Source organism: Littorina saxatilis, linkage group LG3 (genome assembly GCF_037325665.1).
Source record: "Littorina saxatilis isolate snail1 linkage group LG3, US_GU_Lsax_2.0, whole genome shotgun sequence".
In the NCBI taxonomy this organism is placed as follows: Eukaryota; Metazoa; Mollusca; class Gastropoda; order Littorinimorpha; family Littorinidae; genus Littorina; species Littorina saxatilis.
In genome coordinates this window covers 23,833,106-23,855,062 of record NC_090247.1, presented here as the reverse complement: position 1 = coordinate 23,855,062, position 21,957 = coordinate 23,833,106, and the positions used below count along the sequence as shown (strand labels likewise).

At 45.4% G+C, this 21,957-nt stretch overlaps 2 protein-coding genes across 3 annotated transcripts; both read right to left on the bottom strand.

Annotated features, from left to right (window-relative positions):
• Positions 1–570: 570 nt before the first annotated feature.
• Positions 571–3,534, bottom strand: LOC138961137 (uncharacterized). The gene is made up of 2 exons (XM_070332736.1): positions 3,294–3,534; positions 571–1,994 (listed from the first exon to the last, which is right to left on the bottom strand). Exons 1-2 carry the CDS (start codon positions 3,532–3,534, stop codon positions 571–573), a joined length of 1,665 nt encoding a protein of 554 aa, XP_070188837.1.
• A 1,773-nt stretch (positions 3,535–5,307) lies between these two features.
• On the bottom strand, positions 5,308–20,244 carry LOC138961926 (ADP-ribosylation factor-like protein 13B). Of its 2 annotated transcripts, XM_070333605.1 has the most exons (9): positions 19,937–20,244; positions 19,290–19,360; positions 18,115–18,367; positions 17,383–17,488; positions 15,386–15,588; positions 14,886–15,006; positions 11,092–11,755; positions 9,323–9,517; positions 5,308–8,816 (listed from the first exon to the last, which is right to left on the bottom strand). In XM_070333605.1, the coding sequence occupies exons 1-9, from the start codon at positions 19,993–19,995 to the stop codon at positions 8,704–8,706; spliced, it is 1,785 nt and encodes a 594-aa protein (XP_070189706.1). In that variant the 5' UTR covers positions 19,996–20,244; the 3' UTR covers positions 5,308–8,703. The 2 variants fall into 2 exon arrangements, with proteins under 2 accessions (XP_070189706.1, XP_070189707.1); XM_070333606.1 differs by lacking the exon at positions 5,308–8,816 and having other exon boundaries at positions 9,422–9,673.
• Positions 20,245–21,957: the final 1,713 nt, after the last annotated feature.

Here is a 21,957-nt window from a genome sequence, read left to right as displayed (position 1 = left end):
TTTTTGCTAAGAAATCGGGTCTAAAACGAAGTGAGATAGAACCATCACTCTCAACAGAGATGTCTTTTGGAAGGCCTGAGAGCGCGTGTACTTCGCTGCTCCGTCTAGCTGTAGCCAGTAAAGTGAGCAGAAGAGCTTTACGTGTAAGATTATGGAGACTTGCCAAATGTAAAGGTTCAAAATCCGAAGATCTCAAGAAGTTCAAAACTAAAAACAGATCCCAGGCTGGGACTGGAGTCTTTGTCTTAACAAAATCCAATGCAGCGCCTCTTAACACGCTTGCAATGACCCCACCCAGGGAAATAGTGCGACCTAATTGCTTTAAGGTGGACGAAATCGCTGATCTCCTGACCTTAAGAGATGATGGGGATTTGCCTTGGGAGGCCAACCAAGACAAATGATTAGCTACCTGCATTGACCGAGGGGATGTAGCTTCGACCCCATTATCTGCGCACCATGCTACCCATGCAGACCAGTGTGATGTGTAAACAGAACTAGTAGACTGTCTGTGAGCCTTTTGAACCAGATCCAAAGTCCCCTCGGAAGCACCTGAGCGACGCAAAGATTTTCTCACAGTCTCCACGCGTGAAGCCGCAGAGCCTGCGGATTCTCGTGAAGAACGCCCGTGCGTGGTTGTAGCAGATCTCCCCTCTCTAGGTTTAGCGGAATAGGAGGACCTACTGTGAGACGAAGCAGGTCCGGAAACCAATGTTGGCTTGTCCACATTGGAGCCACCAGAATGAGAGACGGGCGTTCCATCTCGGCCTTTCTGAGTACCCTGCCCAGCAGTTGAAACGGAGGGAAGGCGTACGCCGTGAGATCCGACCAGTTGATCTCCAGAGCGTTTGTCTTCCAAGCTTCCGGATCGGGAAACGGGGAGACAAATACCGGTAGTCTCCGGGAAAACCTCGTAGCGAACAGATCGACTACAGGCTTTTCGACCTGAACCCACAATCTCTGAAGTGCATGGTGGGTGATCGTCCACTCCGTGTGCAACACACTGGACGAACGGCTGAGAGCATCGGCTAGAACGTTGAGCCGACCTGGCAAGAACTTCGCCGACAGAGTGATCCGATGTTGAGCACACCACCGCAGAATCTGACAAGTTCTGACTGAGAGTGTTTGCGACCGTGAACCGCCCTGCTTGTTCACATAAGCCGCTACCGTGGTGTTGTCGGTATGTAGCCGAACATGCTTTCCGACAACAGCAGGGAAGAAGCTCCGAAGCCCCAAAAAGGCTGCCTCCAACTCCAACACATTTATGTGAGACTGGGCTTGACTCTCGGGCCAAGTCCCCGAGGCCGTGAGCTGTGCAAGATGAGCACCCCAGCCTAACTGAGACGCATCTGTGAACATGTCGACCTCCGGAGGAGGAAGCACAATCGGAACTCCCAGAAACAAGTCTGCTTGCAACCACTGATTTGTGGTCTGTCGAATCCAGCTGTGTATCTGAACAGAGACATCCCAGCCCTGGTAAGCCGGATTCCACTCCGAGCTGAGTGCAGCCTGAAACGGCCTTTTGCAAACTCTCCCCAGCGGAATGAGAGTGGCCATAGATTCCATCTGTCCTAGGGCCGACGCCAAGACCCTGGCCTTGGCCTGCTTCTGTGACCTGAGAGACCTGAGAAGGTCTTGGAGCTTGTTGACTCTTCTCAGGGAGGGACGGACTGACCATGCCACCGTATCGAATGTCATCCCTAGGTACGTGAAGTTTTGAGACGGTATCAGCTCTGATTTGCTCTGGTTGATCTGAAAACCTAGATCGTTTGCCTGATCCAACACTGCCTGCGTGTGAAGACTGCAAGACTGCTGGCTCTGATTTAGGACGAGCCAATCGTCTAAATATGCACGCAGACGAATGCCTTTTTGCCTGACCAGGGAACAAAGTTGTCGTGTCACCATTGTGAAGACCCAAGGGGCCAGAGACAAGCCGAAGGGGAGAGCCCTGAACTGATAGATCTCTGTTGCCCATCGAAATCTGAGCCACTTTCGATCTGACGGATGCATGAGTATATGAAAATACGCATCCGTCAGATCGATTGATGTTGCCCAATCCCCTGGTCTGAGTGCCTCCCGAACGGAAAAGGGAGTCTCCATGGTAAACCGAATCTCCCGGAGGAATTTGTTCAATGGGGACAGGTCTAAGACTGGACGCCACCCTCCCGAACTCTTTGGGACTACGAATATCCTCCCGTAAAAACCCGGGGAGTTGTGGTCTGAAACAACTTCCACTGCTTCCTTTTGAAGAAGAGCAGCGATTTCCGACTGAATTGTGGCCTTTGCCTCTGGTTTTGCCGGAAACTTGAATGCAGGAGGTGTTCTGGTAAGAGGCGCTTTCTGCTCTTTCCAGAGCAGCCTGAACCCCGAACGTACTATCCCCACAATCCACTGACTGTTTACATGCTGTAACCAGTAGTGAAGGGCCCGGGAGGGGCCGCCCGCCACCAAAAGGGTGGGGGCTGTGGGGATGAGTAGCTCGGGGCCTCGTCATTGGGGGTTAGGTTTTCGACCCGACCCCCTAGCATTGCCGAAAGACGGCTTCTTCTTGGGGTAAGGAGCGCCCCTGCCTCTACCCCTAAAAGAGGACTGTGAATGCTGAGAGCCGCGTCCCCGATTAGCAGAAGAGAAAGACGCTTTAGGTGGACCCTGCTGTTTGGCCTGAGGCTTAGCGAGACCATGTTGGGCAAGCTTTGCGATCGCTAAGTCCCTAGCGTTTTGTGTTTGTTTGTCAAGCGCGTCAAGTGAAGGTTGACCGAGCAAAGACCCCTCTGTGAAAGGAGAGACCTTGAGCAAGTCCAAAGTAGACTTGTCTTGAATTCTAGAGCCAGACAAGAAAGCGTCTCTGCGCGTGAAAACCGCATGTGCGTACAACCGTGCCGCGACTGACATTTGTTCGGCTGAAACCTTAGCCAAAGAGGCCAGGAGTATGGGAACGTCTTTCACGCTAGCGTCGTTTCGAAATTCGAAAGGATCCAACGACACCGCGATCGACCGAGAAAGAGATCTAAGAAGTGTCTCTGAAAGAGACGCAAGTTCCAACGAGTATCTTCCCGTCTCCTCCAAACCAATCAATGCACCTTCGGAGTAAGTGCAAGGTTTGTCAAAACGATAGACATCCTCTCTGAGGTTCGCCAACTCCGGAGTGACCGGAAGCGGTGCACTCGGCAAAGCGTAAGTCTCAATAAGGCTGTGGTGACGACGGGAGAGAGTAAACTTGCGTGCATGAAACGAAGTGCTCGCCTTCCGTAACTGGCCTGAGGCAAGCCATGGCTGAGCAGCATCAGGCGCCTGACCGTGTGCAGTCAGTAAAGGCACAGTATCCACAGGCAAGCTATTCTCAGAACCCGAAGTTCTAGCCAGCACCTTGGAAAGTTCGTAAGCAACAGAAGGAGACTCGCTAAAACGATATCCCTGAACTTCCGTTAAGGCAGGGCGGAAATCACCCACCGCTGAGGGTGGTGGTGCCGCAAAGCTCGTCGTAGCTGTCACCCCTTCAGCGAAGTACTTGGCAGACACCTGAGCTGCAGTAACCATAGCTGGTTTAAGTTTGAGTGACAACTTGACATCGACTTCCTCCTCAGACAGTGAGTGAGAATCATCGAACTCCGAATCTGCTGTGGCTGGACCGTGAAAATCACTGTGACTAGCTGCGTCACTAAAACGATCCACCACAGGCGAGGCTGATTGCAAAACGGAAGAACCGTGCAAAGCCTGCCCGAAAGCAGCATCCTGCCCAGAGGGAGGAAGCCACTCCGCCCACTCCCGCTGGGAGCGAGTGCAACTCCTTACGAGTAGCATGCAAATCAGCTGCAAATTCATTTATCTTTGTCCATGCAACCTGTGATTGCTCCTGTCAGATTGGTGCTAAAGGAACAACCAGTCCGTTTTGAACTGTCTGGTTGGTGTGCACACGTAGTGGGCCCAGTGAGATTGAACACTTTGTCTGTACATAGTTGTTGTGATATATGCGTGTGGAAGGAGTGTGAAGTTTTATGCATACACCATAACAAAATCCTGTGCTTTGCATTTGGTAAATAAACTGTTTGACTTGACTTTGACTTGTTTACATTCACCGGAGACATACCAGTCTGCCTGTGAGTAACACTGTCTCGTTGTCCGGTGTCGACCCCCCGTGAGTTCCGCTTGCTAAGAGCGATAGCCTCTGGGAAAGTCGAACTTTCACCCCCCGGCCGTGGCGGGGGGGCTACTAGTTCCGGCCCAACTTGTTGTCCGGTGTCGACCCCCCGAGTTCCGCTTGCTAAGAGCGATAGCCTCCGGGGAGTCGTACTTTCACCCCCCGGCCGTGGCGGGGGGGCTACTAGTTCCGGCCTAACATGAACACTTTCACCAGAGAACCTGGCTACCGGTGAACTTGACAAACCTGAAGAGCGTGAAACCGCCCCTTGAACGAAGTAATCACCCTGCTCTGCGTGCACGTCGGCCGACGTGATAGTGCATGAAGGCGGAACCTTAGCGTAAGCCAGCGAAGCCACTCCGCCCACTCCCGCTGGGAGCGAGTGCAACTCCTTACGAGTAGCATGCAAATCAGCTGCAAACTGCTGTTGTTGTGCAAACATGTTATTCATATTGACAGAAAACTTCTCAAAAAGGGAGGAAAAATCATCTTTCGCACGAGTCTTGTCTTTACCACTACGTCTCTTCTTGGCTGAAGGAGCCTTACTTTTAGCTTCTTTCAGTACAGGCATGACTGGGCTATCGGGGTCCGAAATATTAACGGACATGGTAGTTTGCGAAACTGGATCATGAACCGAGACGGTAGTACTTTTGCCTGTCTCTTTATGTGTGACCTTACTAGGCGAACACTCAGCAGCCATTTGCCTAGTCTGAGGCTTCTTTCTCTCTTTGTCAGCCATGCTGACGAAAACAAACAGTCTAAGAAACGTAAACACGAAACAGACTGCAAAACGGAGAAAGACACAAACAAACAGGAGCCGAACAAATTAGAAAGAGCTCACCCAATCTTGCTTAGGCAGGGACCTGTAGAACGGGGTGAAAAAACTGCTTGAAAAACAGTAGTAGGCTGAAAGCCTTTAGCGTAGCTGTGAAAACACGTCCGAGCTGATCGGAGGCTGAAGTAGGAGTGACGTTCTAACATGGCGCCGGGTGGGTCTCGCGTGATAGGTCGCGAGAGCGGTATGACCTTGACTCTTGTTAACTTGGTTTGGGTCAAGGCCGTTCTTTTTTAAGGGGTTGCTTCCCCTTTAGGGGTGAAGCGTAGTTCAGTGTCCAAGCTATTAATCTGAAGTTAATGCTAAATGTGAGTCGGGTTAAGATATGTAATTTAATCCTTCTTTAGAAAGTATGGGTCGTACATGACTCACATCATCCGTGGACTGTGTAGTCCAAAGCGTGATCCAGTGAAGGTTAATTCTACACAGTAAACTCAAAGAAAAAATGTAGTGTTTTGAGCGTAAGGTGTACACCAAGACAATCAAGAATTCCTGCTGGGCAGAGTGACGTACACACAACGTCCATGGCCCATCCTCAAGCTTAGTAGCGGTACCTCCTTCACACGCACACCCTCATACTCATCATCACCATGGAGACATGCATCACAGTTTAACATGCGAGAGGAGCACCCTTCCACCGGGACACACACCAACAATCGATTACCTGGCTCTATTCTGCACAGTGGCAATTTCATGCTTTTCATGTATAACTGACACACTAGGTCAATCTGACAAATCAATTCAGCAAAATATTCCCACTGATCTGCACAGCAGCCAAGTTGTTGGTTTTAGGTATGTGTCCAAGTGTAGTGATTTTTTTAATCTTAAAGCCTAGACCCACCTATGCTGACATGCGTGATGGTTTACAGTAGAAATGAGATATCTTGAAATAACATTACATGAACTTAAAAAACAAAAGATATCTGTACTCACCGATACAAGAACAGCACAAGACAGTACGAATGTTTGCTTATGTAAGCTTCATCAGGAAGAAACAAACACAAAAGGCAACAAAAAGCAGACGCAACAAAACTGATAAACAATCCAAGTGAAATCGTAAAAACTGATCAAATGCAAGTCACTCGTAAATGCGTTACAAAGGCAGATAAAAATGGACGTGGAATAAAAACTGAAAAAATTCAGAGGCTGCACAGTTTACATACAGCAAAAGAAATCCCAACAACAAAAAACCTGCACATTATACACGCCTATAAAGTACTGTACTGACAAGACAGATCACAACATTATGTAGAAACTGAATGTACATTTGCTATAAAGATAATTTTCACCTGGATCAATTTCACAGTTTTATGCTGCATGTTTTCACCAGCTGTTCAACATATCATCGCTTTTTTTCACAAACCTTGTATCTCTTTTTTTGCTGTTTTGAGAAAAGCGAAAAAAATGTTTTGAAAAATCACCACTTCAAATATAACTTCAATTCAAGGGTTGATCTTTTCTTTAAAACAGTGCTATACCATTCTTAATGTGTGTTAATGTCAGTTTGATTTTCCACACAACTGAGAAAATATTGAGATATAGGAGCTTTTTATCCAATGGAGTCATCCAAAACTTGTATATATATACACGAGTTTTGTTTCATGCGTGATAAAAATACAACAGCAGGAAGCCCGTATCTTTCATATTATGACATAGTTTCTGTCCAAGTGTGGCACGAAAACCTAGTAACTTTAACTTGAGCGTGGTTTTTTTTGCCGCTCACTTCAAACAAATGAAGATACGAGGTTTTTTTTCAAGAACTTTTCTTCACTTTAGAAAACAGTTGGAGCTACAAGCTTTTATCACCACACGGGCAAACAAATAAGGGAGCTTACTATTGTATTAGTTGCAAAACCTCAAAAATTGAGATATATGAGGTTTGTGAATTACAGCGACGATATCCAAATCATACAACCATTGTGTAGTTCTTGGTGACCAACACACACCCGACATTCACCAGTGTGAAGCAACCACTCAGCCATCATCAACATAAAAGAAACATATGACATTTTTACTGGTTCGCATTTAGAGGGCAACACTTCAGTAAGTCCACAGCTATCACTCAGCTGTCGTCAGCAAGTATACATATCTATATATATATTACACACACAGTCTGGAATGTGGCAGTCAATTTCGTGCAATCATGTTCAGAGGGATATTACACCGGAGACATTTTCCAACTGTTATGTTGAGAGGGATAACACTGGAGACATCTTCCAACTGTAATGTTTAGAGAAATAACATTGGAGACATCTTCCTGCTGTTATGTTGAGAGGGATGACACTGGAGACATCTTCCTGCTGTTATGTTGAGAGGGATAACACTGGAGACATCTTCCAACTGTTATGTTGAGAGGAATAACACAGGAGACATCTTCCAACTGTTATGTTGCGAGGGTTAACACTGGAGACATCTTCCAACTGTTATGTTGAGAGGAATAACACAGGAGACATCTTCCAACTGTTATGTTGAGAGGGATGACACTGGAGACATCTTCCAACTGTTATGTTGAGAGGGATGACACTGGAGACATCTTCCAACTGTTATGTTGAGAGGAATAACACAGGAGACATCTTCCAACTGTTATGTTGCGAGGGTTAACACTGGAGACATCTTCCAACTGTTATGTTGAGAGGGATGACACTGGAGACATCTTCCAACTGTTATGTTGAGAGGAATAACACAGGAGACATCTTCCAACTGTTATGTTGAGAGGGATGACACTGGAGATATCTTCCAACTGTTATGTTGAGAGGGATGACACTGGAGACATCTTCCAACTGTTATGTTGAGAGGGTTAACACTGGAGACATCTTCCAACTGTTATGTTGAGAGGAATAACACAGGAGACATCTTCCAACTGTTATGTTGAGAGGGATGACACTGGAGACATCTTCCAACTGTTATGTTGAGAGGGATGACACTGGAGACATCTTCCAACTGTTATGTTGCGAGGGATGACACTGGAGACATCTTCCAACTGTTATGTTGAGAGGAATAACACAGGAGACATCTTCCAACTGTTATGTTGAGAGGGATGACACTGGAGATATCTTCCAACTGTTATGTTGAGAGGGATAACATTGGAGACATCTTCCAACTGTTATGTTGAGAGGAATAACACAGGAGACATCTTCCAACTGTTATGTTGAGAGGAATGACACTGGAGACATCTTCCAACTGTTATGTTGAGAGGAATAACACAGGAGACATCTTCCAACTGTTATGTTGAGAGGATGACACAGGAGACATGTTCCTTCAGTGACACTGCGAGGGTAAAGACTGGAGAGAGCGACCAGCCCCTCCTTCAGTCCTAGCGTGGCAGTATGTGGCAGACGCAAGCTGGTCCCTTGAACACACCCTCCCGTGTAACCATCATGTAAACCCCCACACATCTGTCCAGGCTTTTACACCGGGTAACACCATCCTTATCTCGGCAACACCACAGTCACACTGCTTCCCACGCAGAGCGGGAATTCTTGCTAAATTAAGTTTGCAAATCGACACAGGTACCAGTTGCAAACTTGATTCAGCAAAACATTCTCCATCTGCAAACAAATTAGCCAGAATTTAGAACTATGTATGTGTCCAAGTGGAGGGATCTTGTTATGTGCCGTAAAGCTCTGGACAGGGTGTAGCATGATCATCAAGATGAGGGGGAAGGAATCTGAAGCGTCTTGCAGTCTATCAGCACAGTGGATCAACACCTACACCAAGTCTAGACTCAACTCTATCACAAAATGGCGTCGTCATCATTGGCAAAGTTGGGTTGTCTGAAGGCGATGGCGTCGTCAGCCACGGCCGGCAGGTCCTCCGCCATGCCCCATGTCTTGCTGCCCAGGTGGTCTGTGGATCATAACACACTGCTGTCAGGTATAACACACACACTGACACACACACACACACACACACACACACACACACACACACTAACACACACAGACAAACACACACATCTTGCTGCCCAGGTGGTCTGTGGATCACAACACAACACAACACTGCTGTCAGGTATAGCATACACACTGACACACACACTGACACACATCTTGCTGCCTAGGTGGTCTGTCAATCATAGCACACTGCTGTCAGGCATAACACACACACTGACACACACATTGACACACACACTGATGCACACATGTCTTGCTGCTTAGGTGGTCTATGGATGATAACACACTGCTGTCAGGCATTACACACACACCGACACACAAACCGACACACACATTGACACACACACTGACACAATAACACTAAAACTGACACACACACCATACAAACACACACACTACACACACACACACACACAAACCATACACACACACGCACACACACACCACACAAACACACTGTACCTGAGCCAAGTGAGACGTTGCTGTGCATCTGTGAGTGTCGGGAGGTCATCTTGAGACCCTGGTGCTGGGGACTGCTTGCGAACACTGTGCGGGGAGACAACTCATACTTCTCCTCGTCGTTCGGATTCAGCCGATTCTTCTTGCCGCGCTTCTTTTTCTGCCCTGCCACGCCCCCTGCTGTTACCTCCTTGATGTCTGAAACATGACGTCATTACACTCAGTCCCTCTGTCAACACTCTTCTGCCACGCCCCCTGCTGTTACCTCCTTGATGTCTGAAACATGACATCATTACACTCAGTCCCTCTGTCAACACTCTTCTGCCACGCCCCCTGCTGTTACCTCCTTGATGTCTGAAACATGACATCATTACACTCAGTCCCTCTGTCAACACTCTTCTGTCCACACTCAAGACTTTCTGCGCCTGAAACCGAACACACTTGCACTCTGTTCTGCTACACCCAAAAGAGCAAGTCAACTCAGGTCTCCTATATCTGAAACTCGACTCAGCCTGGGACTGTAAGTGAAGCATGTCAGGAAGTCTGGATCAAGATTTTAGAACTCAGTTCTTCCATGTTGGAAATAATGTGTTCAACACAACTTTTTTTTCATACTGACATACAAACTCAGTCTTAATAATGCCTGAAACATGTCAGGACTAAGTTTTATAAGTTCAGTGCTCTACCAATATTGAGCTAACAGTTCACATCACATGATGTTTGCTTCCAGCTGAAACTGAAAGTGTCTTGTTCAACATTATAAGAAAGTGCCAGGGGCTACAGTGCTGCTATTTATCTAGGCCAAACATGCAGTTCCCCAAATTGAAATGATCATCAGGACAATAACTAGTATCTATATGTCACATGTTAATGTGACAAGAAATGTTTAGCATGCAGTTCCGACAATGTCTACAAAATAAAACCACACCACAATAACAAAAGCAACATGTGGTGAGGTTATTTTGTTGTTGTTAGAACCACCCAAACTGCTGTATGCTCTAACCACAGAGAATCTGATAGTGTCAAACTTCAACAGACTGTAAAGGAAAGGTCAGATATCCACAACAAAAATCCTCTCAACGTCAACCGAGGAAGAAATTACTTATTCTTTTTGATTCAGATATTAAACACATAATCAATATTACAGAACTGCAGAGTTAACTTGCATATATTCACAGAAGTTCTTTCAGTAATTAGAGTATATTATAAATATGATATCAATAAGTATCTTGACAAAATGAGGCAGAGCGCTGTTTTAGAGATCTAATAAACAAAGGGAAGTAAGCACTTTAAATGCATAGGACATGTGTAATAGAGTTCATTTCATTGCTTGTTATTCTCACAGGTGCCAGGAGAATGGTTCAGAATAACTCTCACTTACTCTATTACACATGTCGTATGCATTTAGAGCGTTACGAGACTTTCCTTTGTTTATTAGATATGATATCAACAAACATGGACTGCTGGCTGTAACAAGTGTTTGAAAGTTGAACTAACTGAAATTTTTTTTATTTTTTTTTTACAGACGATTGATGAGTAAGTATGCTATCAGAAGCACAGCAACATCAAGAAACGAAACAACACTGGCATCTGGGTTAATTATCACACCATTACTAAGTGTACAATTGAGGTTAGTGTGACTCAAACAGCATTGCACAAGAGAAAGCAAACCTGGAATCACTCTAGAAACCATGAACGAAATGAGTATAAAAATAGTTGAACTCTACTACCACTACCAGCTGATGACATCTGTTTGAATGAGATTCACTCACCTTCCCCATCAAGGCCCATGAGACGTGGTACAGATCTGGGCATCGTCTCCAGCTGATCCCCCGCCCCCACTGGCCGCGCCTGGCCGTTCTGATTGGCCGCCAGGTCTCTCAGCTTCTTCTTCTTGACCTTGCGCGTCCTTGGCGTGTCCACCTCCGCCTCCCCCTCACCACCATCCAGCGACTGTGGGACGCGCGTTATTCCGGCCGCCAGCATCTGGCGAGCGGGGAAGTCATCGTGGGTGGACACTTTGATGTTGGACACCGTCCTCACAGATTTCCCCACCACAGACTCGGACAAGACTGGCTGGCTTCTTGGCGTTGCCATGACGATGTCCTCATCGTCGTCCGTCGTTTTGTCCTGGGACTGTCTGGTCTGTTGTGTACCGGTTTCTTCCCTGCCCTGAAGGAACTTGTTCTTCTTTTTTTTCTTCTTCTTGCCCTGCTCGCCCTCCTCCAGGAAGGGTGTCCCCAGTGGCTCGAGGGGCGGCAAGGCTGAAGGTCGCGTCCTTGGGGAGAAGACTTTGTCACCCTCCCCCACACCACCACCCTGCAGTCTAGTGGAGCCAGGAGTTTTGGCGAACAGCGCCTCACCGTTGGTGTCCTTCACCTTGGATGCCTGCTCCAGCTCTTTAAGATGCTTCTTCTCCGCCTTTAATTTCTCCTCCTGCAGGGTCAAGGTCAAGGTTACCAAGGTCAAGGGGTCACATCATCCTGGCGTGATTGCGTGATTACCAAGGCCAATGATGAAATGAATAAACGAGATACCCACGAAACCCGAGTCCTATTTTCTTCAAGTTATTTTTGCACCTTAAATTTAAGATCCCTGTTTGACTCGAACCTGTAAAGATGCAGGACGTTCAACGGATACCATTTCAACGGACATCCATGCTGAATAAGGTAGAAAGCCTGCCTTATCACTGAACTGGTCATGGAAAGCCTGCCTTATCACTGAACTGGTCATGGAAAGCCTGCCTTATCACTGAACTGGTCATGGAAAGCCTGCCTTATCACTGAACTGGTCATGGAAAGCCTGCCTTATCACTGAACTGGTCATGGAAAGCCAAACACATTGACACAGACGCACATACAAACACACTCAGCTCTGCAATATTCTGCATACTATTCACTTCACTGATTATAATACCTGTACCCTTGCTAAGTAATTTAGAGTTGCTTGCACAAATAACAGCATATTTTGTATACACCTATATAATGGCACTAACTTTCAATTACACAAATTTAAGAAAGTTGCACACAGAGACACAACTCCAAACCATATGCATGACCTTTCACTTTACATACGATTCACTTTACATATTATTATACATTTGTACCTATGTACTTGTCAAGTGATTTTAAGGCTTTTGCACATAATGATACAATGTTATGTACTTTTAAATAAACTGACGCCACTAACTTTTAATACAAAAAAATGCTTCAGAAGAAATGCCAACAAAAACTAGCAGTTCAAATTTAAGTAACCAGAAGCCTATCATAATAGAAGCAGCTAAGTACTATTACCAGCAGTCGACACGCGATGATACATATGCCCTTTGAACTTTCCTTGGGAATATCCATTACTAAAAATAGAATACGGGATTGTGGGAAAGCTGTTCAATGGCACTCATGCACTATATTCGATTTTCAATACACGACTCAAAATCTTTGGGATAAATCAAAATGAAAAAAATACAAGTATATAGGGTTAAGAAAACAAGAAAAAGTTGAAAACCGTTTGGAATGAAGCAAACAAAAAAAACAACCAAGAATTACGAGTTCAGAAAAAAATTATTGATAAAATTGCCTTTGAAGCGAATCGAACCTGGGACCACAAAAGTAAGGACTAGCGCACCATCAATCGAGGACTCTACCGACTGAGCTATTTTGTCGCACTGTAGGGAGATTTTAACTTCAAATATTACACTTGAGTTCTCGAGCATGACGACGACTCGGTGACTCAAGTTTCCGAGTCTCTCCATTCGTATTTGTGTACTGTTCTCCATATCTCACTGTTCGGGGCTAGTTCAGTAACTGACCCTACGCTCCCGGTCACTTCGTATAAGTTTGGAAAGCAATATCAAGTAGCGATAATTTCAAGCGAGACCGACATTATTGATACGAAATGCATTGAACAATCGCCGAAAGGCGCATGAAAGGATGTCCCAAAATCCTCTATTCTCGATGACATACTAAGGAGTTAGTTCGGGAGAACGACGATCTATGGACAGTTTATCTTATAAAGGGAAGCAAGTGGTTAAAAACGGGCGTCGATAGAGCCAATGAACAATGTTATCTACTTGTAGTATTTCATCCACTTGTGACGAAACGCAATCAAAGCTGTGATAAACATTAGTGTGACTGAAATCCACCGCACCCCATTATCAAACAGTGCTACACAAGATTAGGTCACACTGCCACGGCAAAGTCTGACAAAGATACAGGGTACAGCAGTCACCGCAAGCCACTCCCCACACACAGTGATAGGCGCTCAAACCCAAACCATACCCCCTTATATACACTACAGGTATCAATAACTCCGCCTGGATGCACCCTAAAAGTCTTTCAGCCGGTCCCAAGCCCGGATAAAGGAGGAGGGTTGGGCGTGGGGTTAGCAACTCCACCCCGCCAAAAAACCAACTTGCTACAGAAACCGCAACAAAAACAAACCAACAACAGCCCTGCGGCCCTATGCTCCACAGGGAGTCTACAGGAATAAGTCAAGTCAAGTAAGTCACAGGTATCAATAATCCATGTTTTCACAAACTTACAAACTTTCAAACACTTTTCTTTTGGGAACAATCTCTACCCAAATCCCACCAGGTTCAGCCGGGAATGGAACCCTGAATCTTCCGCAAGGAAGGCCATCATCTTCACAATAGATGATTCCGAAAACAACTCGTCAGGATTGTATGGGTTGTGAAAGAGTGAATACCCTTGCGTTTTACTCTGACAAACATTGGAGGGGCCAACCACCAGCGAGGGGTATGTCAGGAACACGTGGACAGGAGCTTCTTCTTCTGCGTTCGTGGGCTGAAACTCCCACGTACACTCGTGTTTTTTGCACGAGTGGAATTTTACGTGTATGACCGTTTTTTACCTCGCCATTTAGGCAGCCATATGCCGTTTTCGGAGGAAGCATGCAGGGTATTTTCGTGTTTCTATAACCCACCGAACTCTGACATGGATTACAGGATCTTTTTCGTGCGCACTTGGTCTTGTGCTTGCGTGTACACACGGGGGTGTTCGGACACCGAGGAGAGTCTGCACACAAAGTTGACTCTGAGAAATAAATCTCTCGCCGAACGTGGGGACGAACTCACGCTGACAGCGGCCAACTGGATACAAATCCAGCGCACTACCGACTGAGCTACATCCCCGCCCGGGACAGGAGCAAATAAGTGAAGTTAGTTGTCGGAGAAAAAGCAAAGGTATTCACTCTTTCACAACCCATATAAACCTGACAGAGTTATTTCCAAAAATAGTCTATTGCCCAGTAACTTAATTGACCCTGTTTGATGCCATTCCAGTTTAGCGTGTCGCTGCGATGATCTACACTCGATCTTGCATCTCAACGTCTAACGAATGAAATCACAGCAAATCACTGGCCGCTGTCTGGTGGCAATACAGGTCTCATGTTAATGTTACTACGGGAAAATTCAATTCAAACAAAGAATGCAAAAGAGCCAAACTTTGAAAAGAACAGCTATGAGCTGAGAGAAACACAGCACAAAGAGAACTGAACAAACTGTATGCAGGGAATAACTCGTTCACGGTCAACGTCCTCTGACACCCACCTTTTTCTTCAGCTGGTTCAGGTTCAGGGGTCTGAACGGATCTCCGTCCAGCATTTCATCCTCGTCACTGTCTCTCTTCTCTATCCCCAGTCTCTGTCTCTCCTCCTCTTCTGCCTTCTCCCTGCAACACACACACACAGTTATCTCCTGTCTAACTTCTCTAACTCAGACTCAGCACACAATTACACATTAACACCGGGCTTCCAGAGCTGAGATACAAAGGACAGTAAGCGCTCTAAATGCATTCAACATGTACAACAAGAGAAATTTTCTCAGACCTTACAATAGCGCTCTGCCTCATCTTGATTAAGATTCTCGCTTGCCTTGACATTTTATACACATCCCTCCCTTTCATTCACACGCACAATGCACCTGGCTTCTTACCCCTCCCAATCAGACACAGCACACATAACACACGTCACTTCGCGCTGTTTGCGCACTCTCTCCCTCCTAGCCCCTCCCCCTTTAAATCCTAATCAGACACAGCACATATAGCACACCTATCTTCTCGCTGTTTGCGCACTCTCTCCCTCCTAGCAGCAGCCTCCTCCTTGCGCTGTTGGTCAACAGCCTTGACATCGCTGTCCACCCTTATCTTGAGCTGGGCCCACTGTTTCTCCACCACCCCCAGCAGCCACCGCAGTCCCTCCTTCATGCGCGGATCCATCTTCTTCCCTGTGCCCCGCAACGCTGTGCAGGTGTCCTGAAAGGTGAGACAATACCTGTACAGGTAATTACCCTGTGCCTTGCAACGCTATGCATATGTCCTGGCAGATTTATAGATACAAAAGCTGTCAATGTTCACCTGTTCCCTCATGCTAGAGTTAGAACACTATACACATGACCCGAAACACAAGTACGTAAACTAACGCACAGGTTGCATCTGAGAAATTTCAAAAGAAGGGAGTCTTAAAATTGGGATGAATTTACAATGGTAATGAACAGAAAATCAGAGAAAACAGGGTTTTAACAAGAGGTGAAGCCTTCAAGGCTCACGTAAGAAATCGACAAACAGTAACACAAACTCAATCACTCCGTCACATACACACACACACAGTAAGTATAGGTGACACTGTGCAAGAAAGCGAGACACTTGATCTAGATCTGTCTGTCTGCATGTAGCCTACTTACAGGGACACGACTGCCAACTAGTCTCGGCCCGCTCAAAATAACAATGACCGAGACTTTCAGTAATTCCTTCGCGTGACGTCTAACCCTCTTACGTCATAATGTGACGTCTTCAAATGACGAAATGTTAAAGTTTCTACCACAGACATACACACGCACAAACACACACGCACAAACGCACAGACAGACAAAGTTACGATCGCATAGGCTACACTTACGTGAGCCAAAAAGGGGGGGGGGGGGGGGGGGTGTCTTAAATTGGAGGGTCTTAGAAGGCGGATCCACTGTATGTGTAAAGCTATTAGGGACATCCAGATTCAACCTTCGTCAGACGAACATTCGTCGGTGGTGGGGATTTCCTCTCTATTTTTAACTTTGTGCCTCAATGCGCATGCGCTTGGTTTTTCGCGCCCACCACTGCTTGCCGAAGACCGGGATCTGCGTGGTGAAAAAGGTGTGTTTGACGAACCTCAATTAGCAATCTTCGTGAGTACTTTTAGTCCTTTTCATAATGTTAAAAATATGTTTAATGTGCGCAGTGTTAAAGTTTAATATCTTTATGACGCTTCTGTGGACTGTGCATCTGTAAACTGTTCATTTTGGAGGCCTAGTGCATGAACACGGATACCCACACAAAACTCAGAACTTGAGTCGACGGGCGACATATCCTACCGTGTGCCAGTGCCGCGTGTGGTTCGCCTTTCAGAATTTTTTTCTCAGTGTTGCTTGTGTACCCAGCATATTTAGATGTCTGGAATATTCCGATAAAAAAGACTCGTCATATACAACACTACTCGTCATCACTGTTTCGAAAAACAGACGAACGCGCATGAAGAACTTCGCGTAGATCTGGACCGAAATTGGAATGTGGTGACCGTGACGGGATTGTGACGTCACCACTTCAACAAACTCGCGAAGATCGGAACTCACGAACTTTTGACGAAGGCAAATCTGGATGTCTCTATTGTTTCCATACAGTGACGTGATGGTGGCAGCGATGAAAAGGCTGGCAGCAGGCGAATTTCACTGACAATGTGCAGTTCAGGGAATACATGACTATCTTACGGAGAAATAAAAAGTCAAAATAGACTGTAAATCTGGTTGGGGGGTCTTCCAATATTTGGAAAGACTAAGTCTGCGCCCACCTTTGGTGTGAATGCATGCGGCAGCAAATTTTGTTTGTTCCATAGAGTGAAACAAAATCTTGCCGTGGAACCGTCGCTCGGCACGTCGCGTATTTGGATACACGTACGCGTTCTTTGTTTCTACTGTTGTGATCAGTTTTGCTGCTGCCGCCACGTCTTGTCACTACTGCACTGCAGTCGAGTCACTATATGGAAACACAGATTAAGTGGTGCGGTCAACTCACAATGCGACAGGGACACTTGTTGGTGTTGACCACGGACTCCAGGTTGAGCTGTTCACAGATGTCAACCTCGTCCAGGGCGTCCGCCTTGTCCTGCTTGTTTGCCAGTCTGATCACACACACACACACAAACTCCATCAATGAGTGATTTAGTTCAAAGACTTAATTCATTTTTTGCAACTGTTGCTGGAGAGAAATGACAAGAGAGTATAACAATTCACGAAAGGGAACAACCATCCCTAACGATACAAAACTTGGAATGTCAGTGTCATTAAAGAAACTGCGTGATGCATGTGTATCATGGAGAAAATAAATAGCATTGCCAGGTTAATGCTTCTAATCGCTTCAAAGATATTGCACTCACGTCTAGGTGATACTTACACCAACAGTGCAGCATGCAATGTTGATACAATTCCCTATATTCACATGAATTGCATACCCAGTCCACTCTATCAGTTAAACAACTATGCCATGCTGCAAAGTTGATGTGATACAGTGCTGGTTTACTGTTTTGTACACTTCCTCATTCTATCTGGTATGTTACTGCCACAAGGGGTTACGTAGCAAGCAAACAGTGGTGCAGTAAACTCTATGAACTTCATTATTCTTCATTCATTTTCCAACAACAAAACTGTCTGTGCAGATAACGCAAGCAAACAACTCAAAACACTGCCTCATTCTTAATGTTTCTGCCACAAAACTGCAGAAAAAGACGAAATAAGCAGAACAACTCACAACAAGACGGGCTTGCCCGACACATGAGGGTGCTCCAGGCTTTCCCTGAATGTCTCCCTGACCTCGTCCATACGCTCGGCTGTGCTGGAGTCCACCATGTAGATGACTCCGTACACCTCCGGGAAATAGTTCTTCCACACCGGCCGGATGTTCTTCCCACCACCGATGTCGTACAGCGTGATGTCATACTTGTCAAAAGTGAACTTGACATTTCGGAAGCCAATGGTTGGGGCCACGTCAGGGTCAATGGGCTCTGTAAAAGAAACAGAATGACACTGTGACTGTGTGCTGTGTACTGCCAGCACGAAAAGGTACTTGAAACAGAACAGTATTATTATTGAAATACACATAACAGGCCAAATACTGGAATGGTTAACCTGACTCAGTGACTGCCACAATACGTATGGGATAGTTGTTTTGCCAACATGAACAAAATCCATCCTCTGACAACGGAAACAACCTTTGTATTTGACCTTTGAATTGCAGCAATAAGTTTCGAGACCATTTTCTCAGCTTTGGTGTAATTGTTTCACCTTGTACGATAGTATTTTTTTTATTTATTGAATATTTAAATAAATTCTGCCTTGCCATCAAGGGGATAAGGCATCAGCGTTCTGCACGGAAGGTTCAGGGTTAGAATCCCAGTTGCGAATGGTTGGTTAAGATTTTTCTAATCCACCTAGCTAACTTGTGCCGAATGTCCCTCTTTGTGTACATGCAAACACAAGAACAAGTATGCAAGGAAAAAATCCTGTAATCCACGTCAGTAAGTGATAGAAACACAAAAATATGCAGCATGCACCCCCCGAAAAAGGAGTATGGCTGCCAAAATGGTGGGGAAAAAGGGTCACACACGTAAAACCCTTCTCTTGCAAAACATGTGTGCACATGAGGGTAGCAGCCCATGAACGCTGAAGAAGAAGAAGTACGAGAATTGACCAGCTAACAGTTTTCAAACTTTTAACTTATTACAAGCAAAAAAAGATCATCTGCAATGTGAGTAAAGCATAATGTTCAAATGATACATGCAATTCCTAAGTCGAACAGTTTTACCTCCCTCAGCCTCCTCACCCCCAACCGTTACAACATTCACACACACACACACACAGCCGTATTTATAAAGGAAAAGTTTTTGATGATGTCTTGCTTATAAATAGTGTTGGTCAGCAACTCACCCCCAGCAAAGCTGAACGATGCGGTTGTTTTTCCAGCATTGTCCACCCCAAGCAGAGCCAGGGTCAGTGGCCTGGAAATCAATAAACACATGTATCACACACCAACAACACACTTCCCCGCAAGCACCAAACAAACTTGGCTAATTTCCTGTATCAAGTACGCCAAGGAAACTTGCCTTGAAAGTCTGATTTACACATTTTTAAGAGTTTAACTCGGCCTACGACAATATTATTAGTACCAAAGAGAGCTTATACCCTGTAAACACACAGTTGGAATTTGGTGCTCCTCCATAACTGGTGTGTGTGTGTGTGTGTGTGTGTGTGTGTGTGTGTGTGTGTGTGTGTGTGTGTGTGTGTGTGTGTGTGCGTGTGTGTGTAGGTTCGGTTAATTTTCATCCATGTTTTATTAGCTGTGTAATAATATGTAACAAAAGAGCACAAAGGATCAACTTTTAAATGTGGGCTTAGAGATGAAATAGTAATGTTGTATGCAATTTAATTGTGAATTCATAATGTTCAAACCAATCAAAGCAAAAACAATCTGGAGTGTATACAGAGAGAGAGAGAGAGAGAGAGAGAGAGAGAGAGAGAGAGAGAGAGAGAGATGAGATCGATTGCTCGTCGAAATTAAAAAGTCAGCTGCTTACTTCTTGGTCTGCCGGCGCTGTCTGATTGTAGATATGCAGTTCCCCATGAGGCTAAACATGTATAAGCTTGGGTCCTATCGACGTCAGATCTCACTGTCTCCGGGGCATGGAATGCAGATCATTGGGAAAATCTATCGATACAGTCGGACATTACAGTTCTTGTTCAAATTCAGGACGAATTACACGATCGGAAACCAACACAGTCACCACCTAGTAGCTTCATTCTAGTACCTGGTTGATAGTTCTTGATGTTTTCTTACAACACTGCCTCTAGTCGTGCAGACAACCTCATTCACGCCTCAGCGTGTCCGCCATGATGACAACGGAATGTGTTTACGGCAGTCTATTTACGTCACCAAGGTGCTCGGATGTCGTTAAACAAGAACGACAACACAGTGGTCGGAAAAAGTCACACAGTTGGTAAAGTATTCATTCGACAGGGTTGGGTCGGGAATGGCACAGACTGCAACATTTTGACTTCAAAATTATGTTCATTCATATAATAACAAACCTTGTACGACATTCGCTGACGAACAAAATACACTAATGCGGCGAAAGAAAGCGCACCACACCGTATGAAGTTGAAACGGGAGGAAAGTAAAACAGGAAAGTAAGGAGAAACAACGCAACAACAACAGCAACAACAACAAAAAAACAAAAAATGAGAAGGAGAAGAAGAAAATAAAGAAAACAAAGTGTGAAAAATAATTCAACCACCCATGTCCATCCCAGCAATGACAGTTCAAGGGACGTAATCGTTGCCCCATTCGTCTCGGTCGTGGTTTACGCATTATCTTTCTTGACTAAACCAGATGAGTAGGCCTACATATCTCGATCGGCCTTGTTAGATAAGTGCTGACTGATTTATTTATGAGACGCTACAATAGCCAAAATAACAAGCAGCGTTTCCAAAAAAACAGGTTTCCTTTGGTTCTAGAAAAGTGTTACACGCGACCCACTGATCTGACCCTCTTCGCGGCCCTCACCAATTAAATAGCTGTTTGTCACGTTGAGTATTTATTTTTGTAAGGCTGGAGTATATGAGAACAGGAAGTAGATCTGATGTGTCCCAAATTCAAAAGATAAACAGCATTGATAAAGGACTGATTAAAATCAGGTAGGTAAAAACAGAAATTGTTTTCTTTTCAATTCTATACTCATTCATTCATTGGTGATGATTCTTGTGCAAAATACGGTCTGATACCCCATACTCTATTTATATTAGGCCTACCTTATAAATAAGGGCTTCATATGCTTCCTTTTCTTTTATTTCTCTCCTAAATAATCCTTGAACTAACATAAAATAAACCATTCTCTTTACAATGTCATGTCCCTTTTAATTATCCTTCTTCTCACGCGGCGTAAACTACTAGAAGCATGATTGTTGTCAAAATGGGTTAGGGGGTCAGTAGTAGTTGTTGTTTGTTTGCTTAACGCCAAGCCGACCACGAAGGGCCATATCAGGGCGGTGCTGCTCTGACATATAACGTGCGCCACACACAAGACAGAAGTCGTAGCACAGGCTTCATGTCTCACCCAGTCACATTATTCTGACACCGGACCAACCAGTCCTAGCACTAACCCCATAATGCCAGACGCAAGGCGGAGCAGCCACTAGATTGCCAATTTTAAAGTCTTAGGTATGACCCGGCCGGGGTTCGAACCCACGACCTCCCGATCACGGGGCGGACGCCTTACCACTAGGCCAACCGTGCCGGTAGGGGGTCAGTAGAAGCACCACAGTTCAAAATGGAGCACGTTAAAATTCACACTTTACTGTGGTTAAAAGAATACCTAACTTAGGATGTGACAGAGTTTTAGAAATATCTAACCACTTTACGTTTATTATATTTAGTCAAGTTTTGACTAAATATTTTAACATCGAGGGGGAATCGAAACGAGGGTCGTGGTGTATGTGTGTGTGTATGTGTGTGTGTGTGTGTGTGTGTGCGTGCGTGCGTGTAGAGCGATTCAGACCAAACTACTGGACCGATCATTATGAAATTTGACATGAGAGTTCC